The 16,697-nt window shown below is 41.7% G+C and overlaps 1 protein-coding gene across 4 annotated transcripts in view; it reads left to right on the top strand.

The window, feature by feature from the left end:
* Positions 1–16,697, top strand: part of LOC140724820 (autophagy-related protein 2 homolog B-like) — a 136,235-nt gene that overhangs the window by 100,965 nt on the left and 18,573 nt on the right. For all 4 annotated transcript variants that reach the window (XM_073039470.1, XM_073039468.1, XM_073039469.1 and 1 more), the window contains 5 exons: positions 1,487–1,619; positions 4,160–4,354; positions 4,830–4,931; positions 12,454–12,538; positions 14,181–14,379. In XM_073039470.1, coding sequence (XP_072895571.1) covers positions 1,487–1,619; positions 4,160–4,354; positions 4,830–4,931; positions 12,454–12,538; positions 14,181–14,379 — 714 coding nt within the window. The remainder of the gene's footprint in view (positions 1–1,486; positions 1,620–4,159; positions 4,355–4,829; positions 4,932–12,453; positions 12,539–14,180; positions 14,380–16,697) is intronic.

Raw genomic sequence — 16,697 nt, 5'->3', positions numbered from 1 at the left:
AATAATAACAGGGTTGTCATGGTGGGAGATTTTAATTTCCCAAATATTGATTGGCATCTCCCTAGAGCAAGGGATTTAGATGGTGTGGAGTTTGTTAGGTGTGTTCAGGAAGGTTTCCTGACACAATATGTAGATAAGCCTACAAGAGGAGAGGCTGTACTTGATCTGGTATTGGGAAGTGAACCTGGGTAGGTGTCAGATCTCTCAGTGGGAGAGCATTTTGGAGATAGTGATCACAATTCTATCTTCTTTGCCATAGCATTGGAGAGGGTTAGGAACAGACAAGTTAGGAAAGCGTTTAATTGGAGTAAGGGGAAATATGAAGCTATCAGGCAGGAACTTGGAAGCATAAATTGGGAACAGATGTTCTCAGGGAAATGTACGGCAGAAATGTGGCAAATGTTCAGGGGATATTTGTGTGGCATTCTGCATAGGTACGTTCCAGCGAGACAGAGAAAGGATGGTAGGGTACAGGAACCGTGGTGTACAAAGGCTATTGTAAATCTAGTCAAGAAGAAAAGAAAAGCTTACAAAAGGTTCAAAAAATGAGGTGATGATAGAGATCTAGAAGATTATTAGTGTAGCAGGAAGGAGCTGAAGAATGAAGGGGCCTGAGAAGGCCTTGGCAAGCAGGATTAAAGAAAACCCCAAGGCATTCTACAAGTATGTGAAGAGCAAGAGGATAAGACATGAGAGAATAGGTCCAATCAAGTGTGACTTTGGAAAAGTGTGTATGGAACTGGAGGAGATGGCTGAGGTACTTAATGAATGCTTCAGTATTCACTATGGAAAAGGATCTTGGCGATTGTAGGGGTGACTTGCAGTGGATTCAAAAGCTTGAGCATATAGACATTGAAAAAGAGGATGTGCTGGAGCTTTTGGAAAGCACCAAGTTGGATTAGTCTCCAGGACCGGATGAGATGTACCCCAGGCTACTGTGGGAGGCAAGGGAGGAGGTTGCTGAGTTTCTGGCAATGATCTTTGCATCATCAGTGGGGACGGGAGATCATTTTGATTTGGCTGGGGATAAACGTATTTTAAGATTATATTCTTCTGTTTCTTCAATTAAAATACTCATTAAGGCAGAATATCAGAGTTCAAAATAAATTTATTTATTATTAACTATAATTTATTGTTAAAGTACATTTATGTCACCATATACTACCCTGAGATTTGTTTTCTTGTGGGCATTCATGGTAGATACAAAGAAGTACAACAAAATCATTGAAAAACTAAACACAAAGACTGACAAACAACCTATGTGCAAAAAAAGACAAATTGTGTAAATACAAAAAACAAATAAATAATATTGGAAAACATTAGTTAGAGAATTCTTGAAAGTGAGTCTATAGGTTGTGGAATCAATTCATGGATAAGATGAGTGAAGTTATCCATGCTGGTTCATGGCCCTGATTGTTGAAGGGTAATAACTGTTCCTGAACCTGGCAATGCATCGATGCTAATTTTTATGCTTCTGTTTTTGTAGCACGAGAAGTGGCTCCAGCTCTTCCCAAAGCTCCCCATCTCAGCCTTCTGCGCGACACAGCCGTTCGACCAGGCGCATTCAGGGTGGACCCGGAAGGAACCACGACATCCTGATGGAGATTCAATTCAGTAAGGTGAGAAGCTGAAGCATCCTCGATCTGTCCTCCTGTGAGCATCTTCCAACCCTTCTTTGTATGTTCTCCCCATGACCACATGAGTTTTCTGTAACTGTAACACGTTATTCTGTATTCTGTTATGCTTTACCATGTTCTATCACTATGCATTGTAATGAATTGATCAAGAACATATCAACTTCTGCTTTAAATATGCTCCATGACTTTAGCTTCCACAACAGTCCATGACAATGAGTTCCACAGATTCTACACCCTCTGGATAAAGAAATTCCTCTTCATCTCTGTTCTAAATGGACGACCCTCTATTCTGAGGCTGTACCCTCTGGTCCTACACTCAACTACTATAGGAAATATCCTCTCCACATCCACTCTATCTAGGCCTTTCAATATTCCCCCTCATTCTTCTAAACTCCAGCAAGAACAAGCCCAGAGCCATCAAACGCTCCTCATTCGTTAACCTTTCAATCCCACAATCATTCTTGTAAACCTCTAGCCCCTTTTCATGGCCACTAGATCTTTTCTTAGCTAAGAGGCCCAAAGCTACTCACAATACTCAGTGTGATCTGACTTATGCCTTATGTTCTAGTCCTGTCGAAATGAATGCTAACATTGCATTAGCCTTCCTTACCATTGTCTCAACCTGCAAGTTAACCTGTACGAAATCATGCACAAAGACTCAAGTCCCTTCGCACCTGTGACTTTTTTGAATTTTCTCCCCATTTAGAAAATAGTCCATGCTTTTATTCGTTCTGCCAAAGTGCATGATCATGCACTTCCCTAGACTATATTACATCTGCCACATCTTTTCCCATTCTCCCAATCTGTCTAAGTTCTTCTGCAGACTCCATGCTTCTTCAACATTACCTGTCACTCCACCAATTTGTATTGTCTGCAAACTTGGCCGCAAAACCATCTATTCCATCACCCAAATCGTTGACGTATATGTGAAAAGAAGCAATTCTAGTACTGACCCTGCAGATCACCATTAGTCACCAGCAGCCAACCAGGAGCGGCCCCCATTATTCCCACTCTTTGCCTCTTGCCAGTCAGCTATTCTTCTATTCATGCTAGTATCTTTCCTGTAATACTCTGGGCTGTAGTTAATCAGCCTCAAGTGCAGCACCTTATCAAAGGCCTTCTGAAAATCCAAGTAAACAACATCCACTGACTGTCCTTTGTTAATCCTGCCTGTTATTTCCTCAAATAATTCCAACAGCTTTGTTAGCCAAGATTTCCCCTTCCACAAGGAAACCATGTGGACTTTGGCCTATTTCATTATGTGCCTCCAAATACCCCAAAAACGTCAACCTTAATGGACATCAACATCTTCCCAACCACTGAAGTCAGGCTAACTGAGCTATTATTTCCTTTCTTATGTCTCTCTCTCTCTCTTCCCCCCCCCCCCCCCCCCACCAAAGAGCGGAGTGACATTTTTGCAGTTTTTCGGTTCTTTGGAACCACTCCAGAACCTGGTGATTCCTGAAAGATCATTACTAAAGCCTCCACAATCTCTTCAGCTACCTCTTTCAGTACCCTGAGGTGTACTCCATCTGGTCCAGGTGGCTTTATCTATCTTTACCCCTTCAGCTTCCCAAGTACCTCCTCCTTGGTAATAACAGCTAGGTTTACTTATGCACCCTGACACTCTCAAATTTCTGGCATACTGCTATTGTGAAGACTGACACAAAATACTCCTTAAGTTTGCCTACCACTACTTTGTCCTCCATTACTACCTCTCCAGCGCCATTTTCCAATGGTCCAATATCCTCTCTTGCCTCTCTTTTACTCATTCTATAACTGAAAAAACATTTGGTATTCTCTTTTGTATTATTGGCTAGCTTACCTTCATATTTCATCTTTTTTCACCCTGTGGCTTTTTAGTTGCCTTACTTTGATCCCAGTCTGCTAACTTCCAATCATTTTTGCAATATTACATGCCCACTCCTTTGCATTTATGCTGACTTTGACTTCACTTATCAGTTATGGTTGCCTCATCTTCCCTTTAGAATACTGCATCTTTCTGTCCTGCACTTGCCGATTTGCCCCAGGAAACTCCAGCCATTGCTGTTCTGCTGTCATTCCTGATAGTATCCCCTTCCAATCAGATTTGGCTATCTTCTCTCTCATACCTCTGTAATTTCCTTTACTACACTGTAATACTGATCTATCTGACTGTATCTTCTACCTCCCAACTATGATCTTCTTTCAGCCACAACTTAGTGATGCCCATAATGCCAATCTCTAACTGCACTACAAGATCTACCTTATTCCATATACTGTGTGCTTTCAAATATAACACCTTCAGGCCTGTATTCATCACCATTTTCAGTTTCCCCTATATGTTACACCAGCTCATCCCACTAACTGCAATTTTGCCCTATCATCTGCCTGACCATCCTCAATGCATCCACTTACATACCAACTGCTCCATCCTTAGCCCTATCACTCAATGCCCATCTCCTTGCCAAATTAGTTCAGTACTTGTGACAATAATAAACCAGATCACCATTTACCAAGGTTGTCTCTTTTTATTCCCAAAGGTGAAATTTCAGCATGAAGTTTATCCTCAGACAGGCCACCCTGTGGATCCAGGTTCGGCAGAGAGTCCTATCTCAAGACAAGTCTTCATAGTCCAGGACCTTGAGATCCGAGACCGCCTTGCAACTTCTCAGATGAACAAGTTCCTATACTTGTACTCCAGCAAAGAGCTACCGAGAAAAGCTCATTCCAACATGGTGAGGCTGAGTCCGAGGCCAGGTTGTTCAACCAATCCTTTGATTGCGGACAGGGAGGGATCAACAGCAAGGAACTCTATGGCTGCTTCCAGTAATGTTGAACAGAGTAATATTTTATTATGAGTTTGGCACATCATATTTCAACCAGTCCTGATGAAAGGTCTCAGCCCAAAACATCAACTGTCCATTGGCTTCATTGGTGCTACCTGACCCGCTGAGTTTCTCAAGAATTTTATGTGTTACTATACTGCACCTGTTTGGTCTGGTTCACATTTTATGCTTTTGCTCCCTTGTTCTGGATTCCCAGTCAGAGAAAATATCAACACCACTGAAATTCTACCAACTGTTTAATTACCAGGACCAGATCATCCTGACATCTTTTAAAATTGGGAATATGGTTCATTTTACCACACATAGGCCCCCTTATAATCAAACCTGAATATGTTTTGGTGACCTCTGATAATTTCTCTTTCAGCTGACCATTAAGGCACTGCACGTGAGTCCCGATTCCACTCGGATGCCTCAGGAATGTTGTCTCCGCATTACACTGATGCCCCTTCGACTAAATATTGATCAGGTCAGTAAAACACAAGACTGAATGTGACCCCAACCCAAACTCAAACTTTGCTCTTCCCAGCACATTACAGATAACTTTGACAAAAGCTCCCTGGAGTTTAACTTAGATTGAGTAGAACTTTCTATTCCTGCTGCAACCGTACACCTGAAAGGGCAAGAACCTATGGCCCAGCAAAAATCAGTTGTATCAGAATCCTTAAAGATTAAAGGTTAGCTTTAATTGTCAACGTACATTGAAACATAGAGTGAAATGCGTCATCTACGTCAATGACTAACACTGGAATATGTGCTGGGGAAGCCTGCAACTGTTGCCATGCTTATGGAGCCAAAAGAGCACACTACAACCTACTAACTAACCCTTGTTAACCCATGTGTTTTTGAAATGTGAATGTGGGAGGAGATCAGAGCACCTGGAGGAAACCCACACGGTTGTGAGGAGAATATATAAATTCCTTACAGACAGTGACAGGAATTGAACCCAGGTAACAACCATTGCACCCTAAGCACGTGCTGGAGACAGCCCTCAAGTATCACCACACATTGTGGTGCCAACACAGCATGCCCACAAACTTCAGCAGAGCAACACAGAGCACAACAAGCCCCTTTTCTCCCTCCACAAGACAATAGATTTAAGCTAACAAAGGAAGTAAAGGATGGTGCAAAATATGAGGAGGAAACTTAACAACTGACCAGAAATACCAGTGGACTGGGAATATTTTAGAACTCAGCAAAAAAAGACCAAGAATTTGATAAAGAAACCCAAGGTACCCTGTGACTGGAGAGAAACATAAAAATGGACTGCAAATGTTTTTTATAAGTACATAAAGGCATAAGTAGACAAATAATTGGTTTTCAAACAGTAAACAGAATGGGAGTAACCTGAGCTACTTCAGGTTGGCAGGCAGTGGTTAGTGGGAAATTACAGGCATCAGTGCCAGCGCCCTCACGATTCACAATCTATAACAATGATTTGGCTGCGGGGACCTGACGGTATATTTCCGAGTTTTCAGAAGCAATTCATCTTGGTGGGATGGTGAGTATGGAGAAGTGTGTAACTGAGTTTCAGGAGGATACTGACAAGCTGAGTAGGTATCCAAGTGCACGGTAGGTGGAACATCATAGAAAACGAGGTCATTCACATTGCACGTAACAGAAAAAACAGTAATTTTTTAAATGGTGAGAGATTGGAAAATCATAGGGTTTGTTGGATTAAAGTGTAAATTGTTATTTTTCTTGTAGTTTGTGCTTGTTGGTATGTTTACTGTATATGTGAATTTTTCAGTAATTGTATAGCTGAATCTATTTTTCTAGAAGTTTCTCTGTAGCAGGTGTCATGCTACTGAATCTGGCTATTTCATAGGATATTCTTATTTCTGCAATGTCTTGTTTTTGTCACCTTTGAGCTAGTTTTTAGTATAAGATGATCGTGTCTTTTATTTGTTCATTCTTCATTTTTGTAACACTTACCGTAAATTCCGGTGTATAAGCAATTCTGGAAGCAATTCAGAAGGCACAGGATATAAACATCCCCAAGAGGAAAAAGTATTCTAAAGGAATGATAACACAACCGTGGCTAACAAAAGATGTCAAAGCCAACGAGAGGGCGTATAATAGATCAAAAGTTTGTGGGAAATTAGTTGATTGAGAAGCTTTTAAAAACTAACAGAAGGCAGCTAAAAACACCATTAAGAAGGTGAAGATGGAATACAAAAGTATGCTGGCCAATAATATTGAAGACGATACCAAAAGTTTATTCAGATGTGTAAAAGAGAGGCGAGAGTTGGTCTCAGACTGCTGGAAAATTATGCTGGAGAGGTAGTAATGGGAGACAAGGAAATGCTGGACAAACTGTATAAATATTTTGCATCAGTCATCACTGTGGAAAACTCTAGCAGTATGGTGGAAATTCCAGATGTCAGCGGTCATGAAGGTTGCTGGCTGAAGAGAATGTGGAGGCATTAGATCTTTCAAGAATCACTAGATTCTGGAATGGTTCCCGAACACTGGGAAATTGCAAATGTCACTCCAAGAAGGTAGAGAGGCAGAAGAAAGGAATTTATAGGTCAGTTAGTAAGATGTTGGAGTCAGTTATCAAGGATGAGGTCTCAGCGTACTTGGAAGCACATGACAAAATAGGCTGTCGTCAGCATGGTTTCCTCAAGGGAACCTCTTGCCTGACAAATCTGTTGGAATTCTTTGAAGAAACAACAAGCAGGATAGACAAAGGAGAATCAGTTGATGTTGTGTACTTGGATTTTCAGAAGGCCTTTGACAAGGTGTCACACATGAGGTTGCTTAACAAGCTATAAAGCCCATGGTATTACAAGAAAGATTCTAGCATGGATAAGGCAGTAGCTTATTGGCAGGAGGCAAAGAGTGGGAATAAAGCAAGCCTTTTCTGGTTGGCTGCATGTGATTAGTGGTGTTCCACAGGGATCTGTGTTAGAACTGATTCTTTTTATGTTATATATCAATGATTTGGAAGATAGAATAGATGGTTTTGTTTCAAAGTTTGCAGAGTATATGAAAGTAGGTGGAGGGGAAGGTAGTTTTGCGGAAGTAGAGAGGCTTAGACAGATTAGGAGAATTGGCAAAAAGATGCCAGATGGAATATAGTGTCAGGAAGTATTTGGTCGTGCACTTTAGTAGAAGAAATGAAAGGGTTGACTACTTTCTAAATGGAGAGAAAGTACAAAATGAGGTGCAAAGGGACTTGGGAGTCCTTGTGCACGATTCTCTAAAGGTTAATATGCAGGTTAAGTCTGCAGTAAGGAAGGCAAATGTGATGTTAGCATTTATTTCAAGAAGACTAGAATATAAAAACAAGGATATAATGTTGAGACTTTATAAAGCACTGATGAGGCCTCACGTGGAGTTTTGTGAGCAGTTTTGGGCCCCTTTGAAAGGATGTGCTGAAACTGGAGAGAGTTCAAAGGAGACTCATGAAAATGATTCCAAGATTGAATGGCTTATCATATGAAGAGCATTTGATGGCTCTGGGCCTGTATTCACTGTAATTCAGAAGTAGGATGACCTCATTGAAACCTTTTGAATGGTGAAAGGCCTTGATAGAGTGGATGTGGAGAAGATGTTTCCTATGGTGGGAGAGTTGAAGACCAGAGGACACAGCCTCAAAATAGAAGGGAGTACTTTTAGAAAGGAGATGAGGGGGAATTTTCTTTAGCCAGAGAGTGGTGAATCTGGAATTATTTGCCATTGTGGCAGTCCCTCGAGGTCAAGGATGATGGTCTTCATTCTGTTGATCTATTTATGGGCTCTAAAGTGACTTATGTCCAATCTTGGCTTTGAAAGTTCTTCTGCATTCAGGACAGGTAGTTCCAGATAGCAGATCGGGCTTTGGTTATTGCTGCCTCTCTTTCCATTTTCTTCTATTTTCTTCTAATTCTGCACATCTGTTGGCTTTGAAAGTTGCTGTTCCTTCTCGGATAATGGCTTGCCAGAGTTTCCTATCCTTGGCATTGGTTTCCCAATTGTTGATGTTGGTTACATTTCTTCATGTTGGCTTTTAAGACGTCTTTGAATCTCTTCTGTTGTCCGCCTCTTTTACATTTGCCTTCTTTAAGCTGGGAGTAGAAGATTAGTTCCGGCAGACATTCGTCTTTCATCCAAACAACATGACCACTCCATCTTTGTTGGTTCTTGATGACGTAGGCTTCAATGCTTGTTGTTTTTGCTTCATTTAGCCCACTGATATTGGTTCTTCTATCTTCCCAGCTGATATTTAAGGTGTTTTGAAGACAACGTTGATGGAACTTTTCAAGTGCCTTCAGATGTCGTCGGTATGTTGTCCAGGTTTCTGATGCATACAGGAGCGTTGGGATCACCACGGCTTTGTACACTAACATTTTGGTGTCTGTTCGGATGTCACAATCATGAAAGACTCTTGTTCAGAGACATCCAAAAGCTGTTCTAGTGCATTTAAGGTGATGTTGGATGTCATCATTAAGGTCGACATTGGAGGAAAGGTGACTTCCAAGATACGGAAAGTGGTCCACATTTTCCAGGGTTATTTTGCCAAGTTGAATTGATGGTTCTATCCAATTTGTCTCAGTTGTTGACGATTGGTAGATGATCTGAGTCTTCTTGGAATTGATGGTAAGTCCAAGTTTTGTGATGCACGGTTGAAGGCAGTCAGAATCTGTTGTAGGTGGTTTTCTGAAAGAGCTGCAACACTGTTATCATCTGCGTATTGGAACTTGATGAGGGAACCCGCAGATGTCCTGTTTTTGGACTTGAGATTGGCAAGATTGAAATGTTCTGTAGATGATTTCGATTCCTGGGGGTCGGTCGTCCTTGATAACGTGGATGATTGTCGCAATGAAGATGGTGAACAAAGTTGGGGCAATCAGGCATCCCTGTTTTACTCCTGATCTAACTTGAAAAGGCTCACAGTTACTGTTGCTGACCATGACTGTGGCAAGCATGCCATTGTGGAGGAGTCTCAGGATTCGAATGTACTTTTCAAGGCATCCATAGGTGGATAGGACATCCCATAGGAGTTCCCTTGATACAGAGTCAAAGGCTTTGGTGAGGTCGATGAATGCCATGTACAAAGGTTGAAGTTGTTCACGACATTTTTTTTGTAGTTGTCGCATTGTGAAGGTCATGTCAGTTGCTCCACGTGTTGGTCTAAAACCGGCTTGTGTCTCTGGAAGGATCTTCTCGGCTGAAGGCTTGAGCTGGTTGTTCATGATGCGGCTGAGGATCTTTCCTGCTGCTGCTAACGGAGATTCCACGATAGTTTCCGCATTCGGATCGATTGCCTTTTGTAGATGGTAACGATTGCTAAGTCTCTAAAGTCTGCTGGTACGTCTTCATTTATCCAGATCTTGATGAGAAGTTGATGCAGTTGATACCTCCAATTTTGTAGACCTCAGTCGGTATTCCATCAAGTCCAGCGACCTTGTTGTTTTTCAAGGTTTTGATGGCTTCCTTGACTTCTTCAGGTGTTGGTATTTTGCTTAGGGAGTCATCAACGGGCTGTTTTAGAATGTTGTTAATCACATTGCTGTCAAATGAGACGGTTTGATTTAGAAGATCTTCAAAGTGCTCCCTCCATCTAGAATTGATGTCAACATTGCTCTTCAGGATGGTTGAACCATCTTTGCTTTTGAGAGGGGCTTGACCGTGAGTGGATGGACCAAAAATAGCTTTAGTTGCATTGAAAAAGCCTGGAGTGTCATTGGCGTCTGCTAGTTGTTGGATTTCCTGAGCTTTCTTCCTCCACCATTGGTTTTTCAGGTTTCGGGTGCTCTTCTGGACTGCAGCCTTGCATTCCTGGTAGCATTTCCTTTTGGTAGCCGATAAGCAGCGGTGATGGCCAAGTGTTTATGTACAGTATATTTAAGGCAGAGGTTGATAGATTCTTGATTAGTCAGGGCATGAAGGGATACAAGGAGAAGGCAGGAGTTTAGGGCTGAGAGGAAAATTGGATCAGCCATGTTGAAGTGGTGGAGCAGACTTGATGGACCAAATGGCCTAAATCTGCTCCTGTATCTTGTGGTTCGGGTGAGGGTCCGGGTCTGAAAGCACTACAGTGAGATCAAGTTTAATGACCTGGTATAAAAGACCATGATGCCTCTTGGATCTTTGATCTGCACTCAGTGCCACTTTATTAGGTACCCACTGTTTGTGGTCTTCTGATGCTGTTGCCCATTCACTTCAAGGTTCAGTGTGTTGTGCATTCAGAGATGCTGTTCTGCATACCTCTGTTGTAACACATGGTTATTTAGTTACTGTCAACTTGAACCAATCTGCCTATTCTCCTCTGACGTCTCTCATTAACAAGGCATTCTTGCCGACAGAACTGTTGCTCACTGGATGTTGTTGTTCTTTTGTCACATCATTCTGGATAAATTCTAGAGACCTTTGTGTGTGAAAGTCCCAGGAGATTGACAGCTTCTAAGATACTCAAACCACCCCATCTGGCACCAACAATCATTCCACAGGCAAAGTTACTTGGATCACATTTCTTTCCATTCTAATGTGAACCTCTTGAACCCTGTCTACATGCTTTTACTCATTGAGTTGCTACCACATGATTGTCTGATCAGATTTTAGTTTAACGAGGAATTAAAATGGCCACTGAGTGTGTAAGAACATGAGACACAAGCAGGAATCGGCCAATTGGCTTCTCAGCTCTGCTGCACCAATCACTATCATCAAGCCTGATCCAATCTTGGCCTCAGCACCATTTTCCCAAGCTTTACGTTCAAAGTTCAAAGTAAAATTTATTATCAGAGTGCCTATACATACATGTCACCATATACAACCCTGAGATTCTTTTTCAGTGGGCATGCTTAGCAAATCTATAGAACAGTAATTGTAAACAAGATCAATGGGCAACAAACTGCAAATGCAGATATAAATAAATAGGAATAAATAACAAGCATGAAATAACAATACAACAGAGTCATTAAGTGAGTCCTTAAATTCGTCTAACTATCCCCTTTTGTTCAAGAGCGTGATGGCTGAGGGGTAGTAACTGTTCTTGAACCTGGTGGTGCGAGTCCTGAGGGACCTGTACCTTCTACCTGATGGCAGCAGCGAGAAAAGAGCATGGCCTGGGTACTGAGGATCCTGCTTTTCTACACCAATGTTTAATTAGGAAAGGTTAATGGTTGGAAGAGTTTTACCTGTGATGCACTGGGCCGAATCCACTACCTTCTGTGGGATTTTCCATTCAAAGGTGTTGTTGTTCCCATTCCAGGCCATAATGCAGCCAGTCAGCACACTTTCCACCACACAAATATAGAAGTTTGCAAGGTTTTCAATGTCATACCGAACTTCCAGACTCCTGAGGAAGAAGAGGTGCTGTCGTGCTTTCTTTGCAATAATATTTGTTGATGGGTCCTCTGAGATAGTGACCCATCATGAATTTAAAGTTACTGACCCTCTCCTCCTCTGATCGTCTGATGATTACTGGCTCATGTACTTGTGGTTTCCCTCTCCTGAAATCTACAATCGGTTCCTTAGTCTTATTGACATTGAATGAGAGGTTGTCATTACACCACTCAGCCAAGTTTTCAGTCTCCCTCCTGTATGTTGATTCATCACCCCCTTTGATATAGCCCACGACAATGGTGTCATCAGCAAACTTGTATACGCTGTTAGAGCTGTACTTAGTCACACAGTCATAGGTGTAAAGTGAGTAGAGCAGCGGGCTAAGTACACATCCCTGCAATGCTCCCGTGCTGATGGATGTTATGGAGATGTTTTTGCCAATCCACCCTGACTGAGGTCTGCAAGTGAGGAAATCCAGGATCCAATTGCACAAGGGGGTATTGAGGCCCGGGTCTTGGAATTTACTGATTAGTTTTAAGTCTCTCCATACTCCTGACACCCTGTGTCCTTGGAATTGGGGAGGAATGTTCCTGTTGTAAATTGAAATGTGACAGCTCTCTAAAATATTCAGTTTGAAATTTGTCCTTTACTATCTGTTAATGGAGTGGTTCTTTGGAAAATTCCTTATCACTGTGTCTCACTTTTATTCCTGTTTTTAGGATGCCCTGTTTTTCTTAAAGGACTTTTTCAGCAGCCTAGTTGCAGAGGTTGAGCTGTTAATTCCTCCAGATCCTGTGCAGGAGGGTGAGTAGTAGCTCACTATTGTTGTGTCCTAGGCAAACATCAATGTGATTTTACAACTATGATCACTTTAGAATTCCAGTCACTGCTAGAGTGGATGTGGAGAGGATGTTTCTAATAGTGGGAGAATCTAGGACCAGAGGGCACAGCCTCAGAATAGGACGTCCCTGTAGAACAGAAATGAGGAGGGATTTCTTTAGCCAGAGGGTGGTGAATCTGTGGAATTCCTTGCCACAGATGGCTGTGGAGGCCAAGTAATTGGGTATATTTAAAAAGAGGTTGATAGATTCTTGATTAGTGAGGAAGTCAAATGTTGCAGGAAGAAGGAAGGAGTATGAGGTTGAGAGAGATAATAAATCAGCCATGATGTTGTGGAAGTTGCAGAAAGACAAGGGTTAACATAATATCTAGGCAAGGATGGATAGACTGTAGATCGAATGCAGACAGCCCAGACAAGAAAGGTCTTTGAAGAGCATAGTTTCCCTTTGCACACTAGGAGTCTGGAGACAAGTTAAGTGATCCACGGTGCACACACCAAGTAAGGGACCAACTAAGTTTTACTAGTTTCAAAGTAACCTTGGTTGTCAGCTTGTAGTTTTTGTTGACTTTTAACACTTGTATTATGAATGGTGATTATTCTTGCGGGTAAGAAATTAAAGCATACATTGATTAGCAAGTAGTCAATATCCATAACTGCTGGCTAGTTTTGTATAAATATGGCACTTCTCTGTTCAGAATTCAGAGCAGCATGGTGACAGGGACCATGCTGATCTTCTTGTGCACAAGTAAAATAAAGTATGGTTGAGCAGTAAATGAATGTGTGTTCTGATTCCAGTTATTTGTGATGGCAGAGCGGACTTAGTGTGTTGAATGGCCTAATTCTGCTCTGATGTCTTTGGGTCTTACGGTTTAACCTCCTTCCGCTATGGTTCTGTGCGATTATGTTGTGACAATGTAACAGAATTCACTAATGAAATAAAATGACCAACAAAACCCACACATTTTACCCAACAGATGTAGGAATCATGTGTTGATTTCAGGAGTTTGGTGAGGAGTGTACAGGCTGTGTGGCTTGCCCTGTGCATTAGGGCTTCAGTGCTAGGAGCGTTGGCCTAGATGAAAATACTGATTTTGGTATGCTTATCCTGCTAGAAGGTTTGGAGGATCTTGGAGGGACACCATTAACATTAGTTGTTTGAAATGCCTGTACGTCAGGGTCCATGTCTCAAAAGCTTGTAGGAGACCAGAATCACAAATGTTCTCAAGGCCATGAGCACTGGGCTGGGGAGAGGTCTTGATCTTCAAATCTCATTTTTCTCAAATGAGTGCATTTGTTAAGCTTTAGTTTAAAGGGAATTGATATGTTAAATCTGAATTTGTGCCATTCAACCAGAAAATGCAAAGACAGCCTCTGGGTCAGAGAACTAGTCTAGTTGGGTTCCATTTTCTGACTAGTAGAACATGATAAAATGATAAACTAGTATGCAAAGAATTTATTGAGACACTCTGTGTTGACTGTGGTGATAATTGCCTAGTACTCGTAAAGTTCAAGAAATTAATGTTAATTGTTACGCAAAAATGAAATGAAGTTGAACAGCAAGATGCTGTCCTGTGCTAATTACACTCTCTGCGTGTCTTCCCACAGTGAGAAAATCTCCTGGGTCAGATGCCGCCAGCAGCCTTTCCAAAAATGGAACCACTGCTGCAGATCATGGCCCCATAATTACCCTTCCAGGTCAGAGCAAACACCGACCAGGACGTTCGACTGCTGCGGCTACGGTCCCAATCAGCGAGGCAGAGGGAACTGCAGCAGCAGCTTTTGCAGACCAGCCAATCTTCTTCAGGTGTGGGAAAGTGACAGTCATTAGATGCAGTGTGGCAGCAGGCCTTCCTTCTCTACCTTGTGGACCTTTACGGGGCAGCACAGTAGCCTAGCAGTTAGGGTAATACTTCACACTACCAGCAATCAGGGTTCAATTCCTGCCACTGTCTGTAATGAATTTGTACATGCTCTGTAGATTTCCTGCTGTTTCCTCTTACATTCCAAAGATGTATAAGTTTGGATTAGTAAATTGTGGGCTTGCTAGGTTGGTGCCAGAAGCATGGCGATACTTGTGGGCTGCCCCAGCACATCCTCAGACTGTGATGGTCATTGACACAAACAAAGTATTTCACTGTAAATTTTGTTGTACAAGTGACAAACAAAAAAGCTAATTTTTAGAAGGTATGAAAAATATTAGGATCATCTCTAGAGGATTGATCAGTTAATATAACTGTACTAAATTTTGCTTGACCACATGGAGATATTCTAAATATGGTCTGGTTTCTATTTTGTTACAGAAGATTCATATCTTGAGATTTTCAGAAAAGGTATTGGGGTCTGGATCCATAGATCGCAGAAAGTGACTATGCAAGTGGATACGATGGTAAAGAGGGTGTATGACAAGCTTGCTTCATTGGCAGGGGTGTTGAATATATGAGTAAGGAAGTCATGCTGCAGCTGTATAAAACTTTAGTCAGACAGCACTGACTATAGTGTGCAGTTCTGGTTGTCCCATTATAGAAAGATATAGAGACCATTTATGAGCTGTAAGGAGATGTAGGATAAACTTGGGTTGCTTTCTCTGAACTGGCAGAGACTGAGGGGAGACCTGAGGTTTTTGTAAATTATGAGAGGCATAGATAGGGTAGACATTCAGAATCTTTTCCCCAGGTAGAAATGTCAAACACCAGAAGACATGCTTTTAAAATTGGGGAAGTTTTGGAATTTAAAAGTGATGTGAAGGGCAAGTTTTCACCGAAGAGCGGTACGTGCCTCGATTGGGTTACCAGGAGTAGTGGTGGAAGCAGCCAGTTCGGTGAAATTTAAGAGGCTTTTAGATAGATACATGAATACAAGGAGAAATGAAGGATATGTATGATACACAGGAGGAGGACATGTAGTATAAATTAGCATCAAGAGCACCATAGCACTGTGGATGGCCTGTCCAATGATGCACTGTTCTGTGAGGGAACATGAGAGGTGCGACAGTGAGAGATTAACAGGGTCTCTATTTACTGGACATTGAAATCAAGAAAAGTAAGTGCAAGGAATTTGAAAGAAAAGCAAAGTTGCTTGAAATGCATCAAGATGTTGCTGGGACTTGAGGACCTGAGTTATAGGGAAAATCTGAATAGGTTAGGAATTTATTCCCTGCAGCACATGAGAATGAGGGGAGATCTTCTAGAAGTATACAGAATTATGAGAGATTTAGATATGGTAAATGCAAGCAAGCTTTTTCCCCTTAAGCTGTGAAACTAGAACTAGAGGTCATAGGTTTAGGGTGAAGAGTGAAATATCCAAGGAGAACTTGAGGGGAAACCTCTTCACTTAGAGGGTGGTGCTTATGTGGAACGAGCTGCTAGCGGAAGTAGTGGTACATGGACGAGAGGGGTATGGAAGGCTGTGATCTGGGATTCAGTAGGTATCACTTGGCAGAAAAACAGTTCTGTGTGGACTAGATGGGCTGAAGGGCCTGTTTTTGAACTGTATTGCTCTGTGACTCTATCTAACTCTTGCTTTCCTTGGTTAAATTAAGGACCGTCAGCAGAAAATGCTGGAGATCCTTAGAGGTCATTGATCTGTTTTCTCTTGCCACATGTGCTACTTGACTGACTAAACTTTACCCTAGCTTTACAAATAAAATCTGCAAACCATGCAAGAGGCTTCCTCAAAATCAGGTTGGCACGTGTTTTGTGTTTAGACTAGCCTCATTGATGCAGTGGATATTGTTTCAGTGGTCTGGTTAGAGCTGTCCACGCTGACTCCAACACACAAATATATTATTTCCAAACCTCTAAGATGTTTGAACAGTAATTGAATCATAGAGTATTTATTGTGCTATGGCACAGAAACAGGCCCTTTGGCTTTTCAGATTTAGTAATCTGTATTTGCATATTGAGTTTATTCTTCATCTAGGGTTGCATTCTGTATTATTGCAACCAGTGCTGTGTTCCAGAGTAAAAATCATTCTAACTGTAGAGTTAGAATGAATCACTGCAGTTCCTTCTACAATGAAGTTTAACAGATCCTACCATTTGTATTATGTATGTTGTTGAGTGCTGTCAGGTCATCATCGTGTATGGATAGTGTAGTTGTCCACAGGGTTTTCATGGCAAAATA

The sequence above is a fragment of the Hemitrygon akajei genome, chromosome 3, assembly GCF_048418815.1.
Source record: "Hemitrygon akajei chromosome 3, sHemAka1.3, whole genome shotgun sequence".
NCBI classification, from domain to species: Eukaryota; Metazoa; Chordata; class Chondrichthyes; order Myliobatiformes; family Dasyatidae; genus Hemitrygon; species Hemitrygon akajei.
The sequence above is the reverse complement of the archived record's forward strand: the minus strand, read 5'-3'. Positions and strand labels throughout refer to the sequence as shown.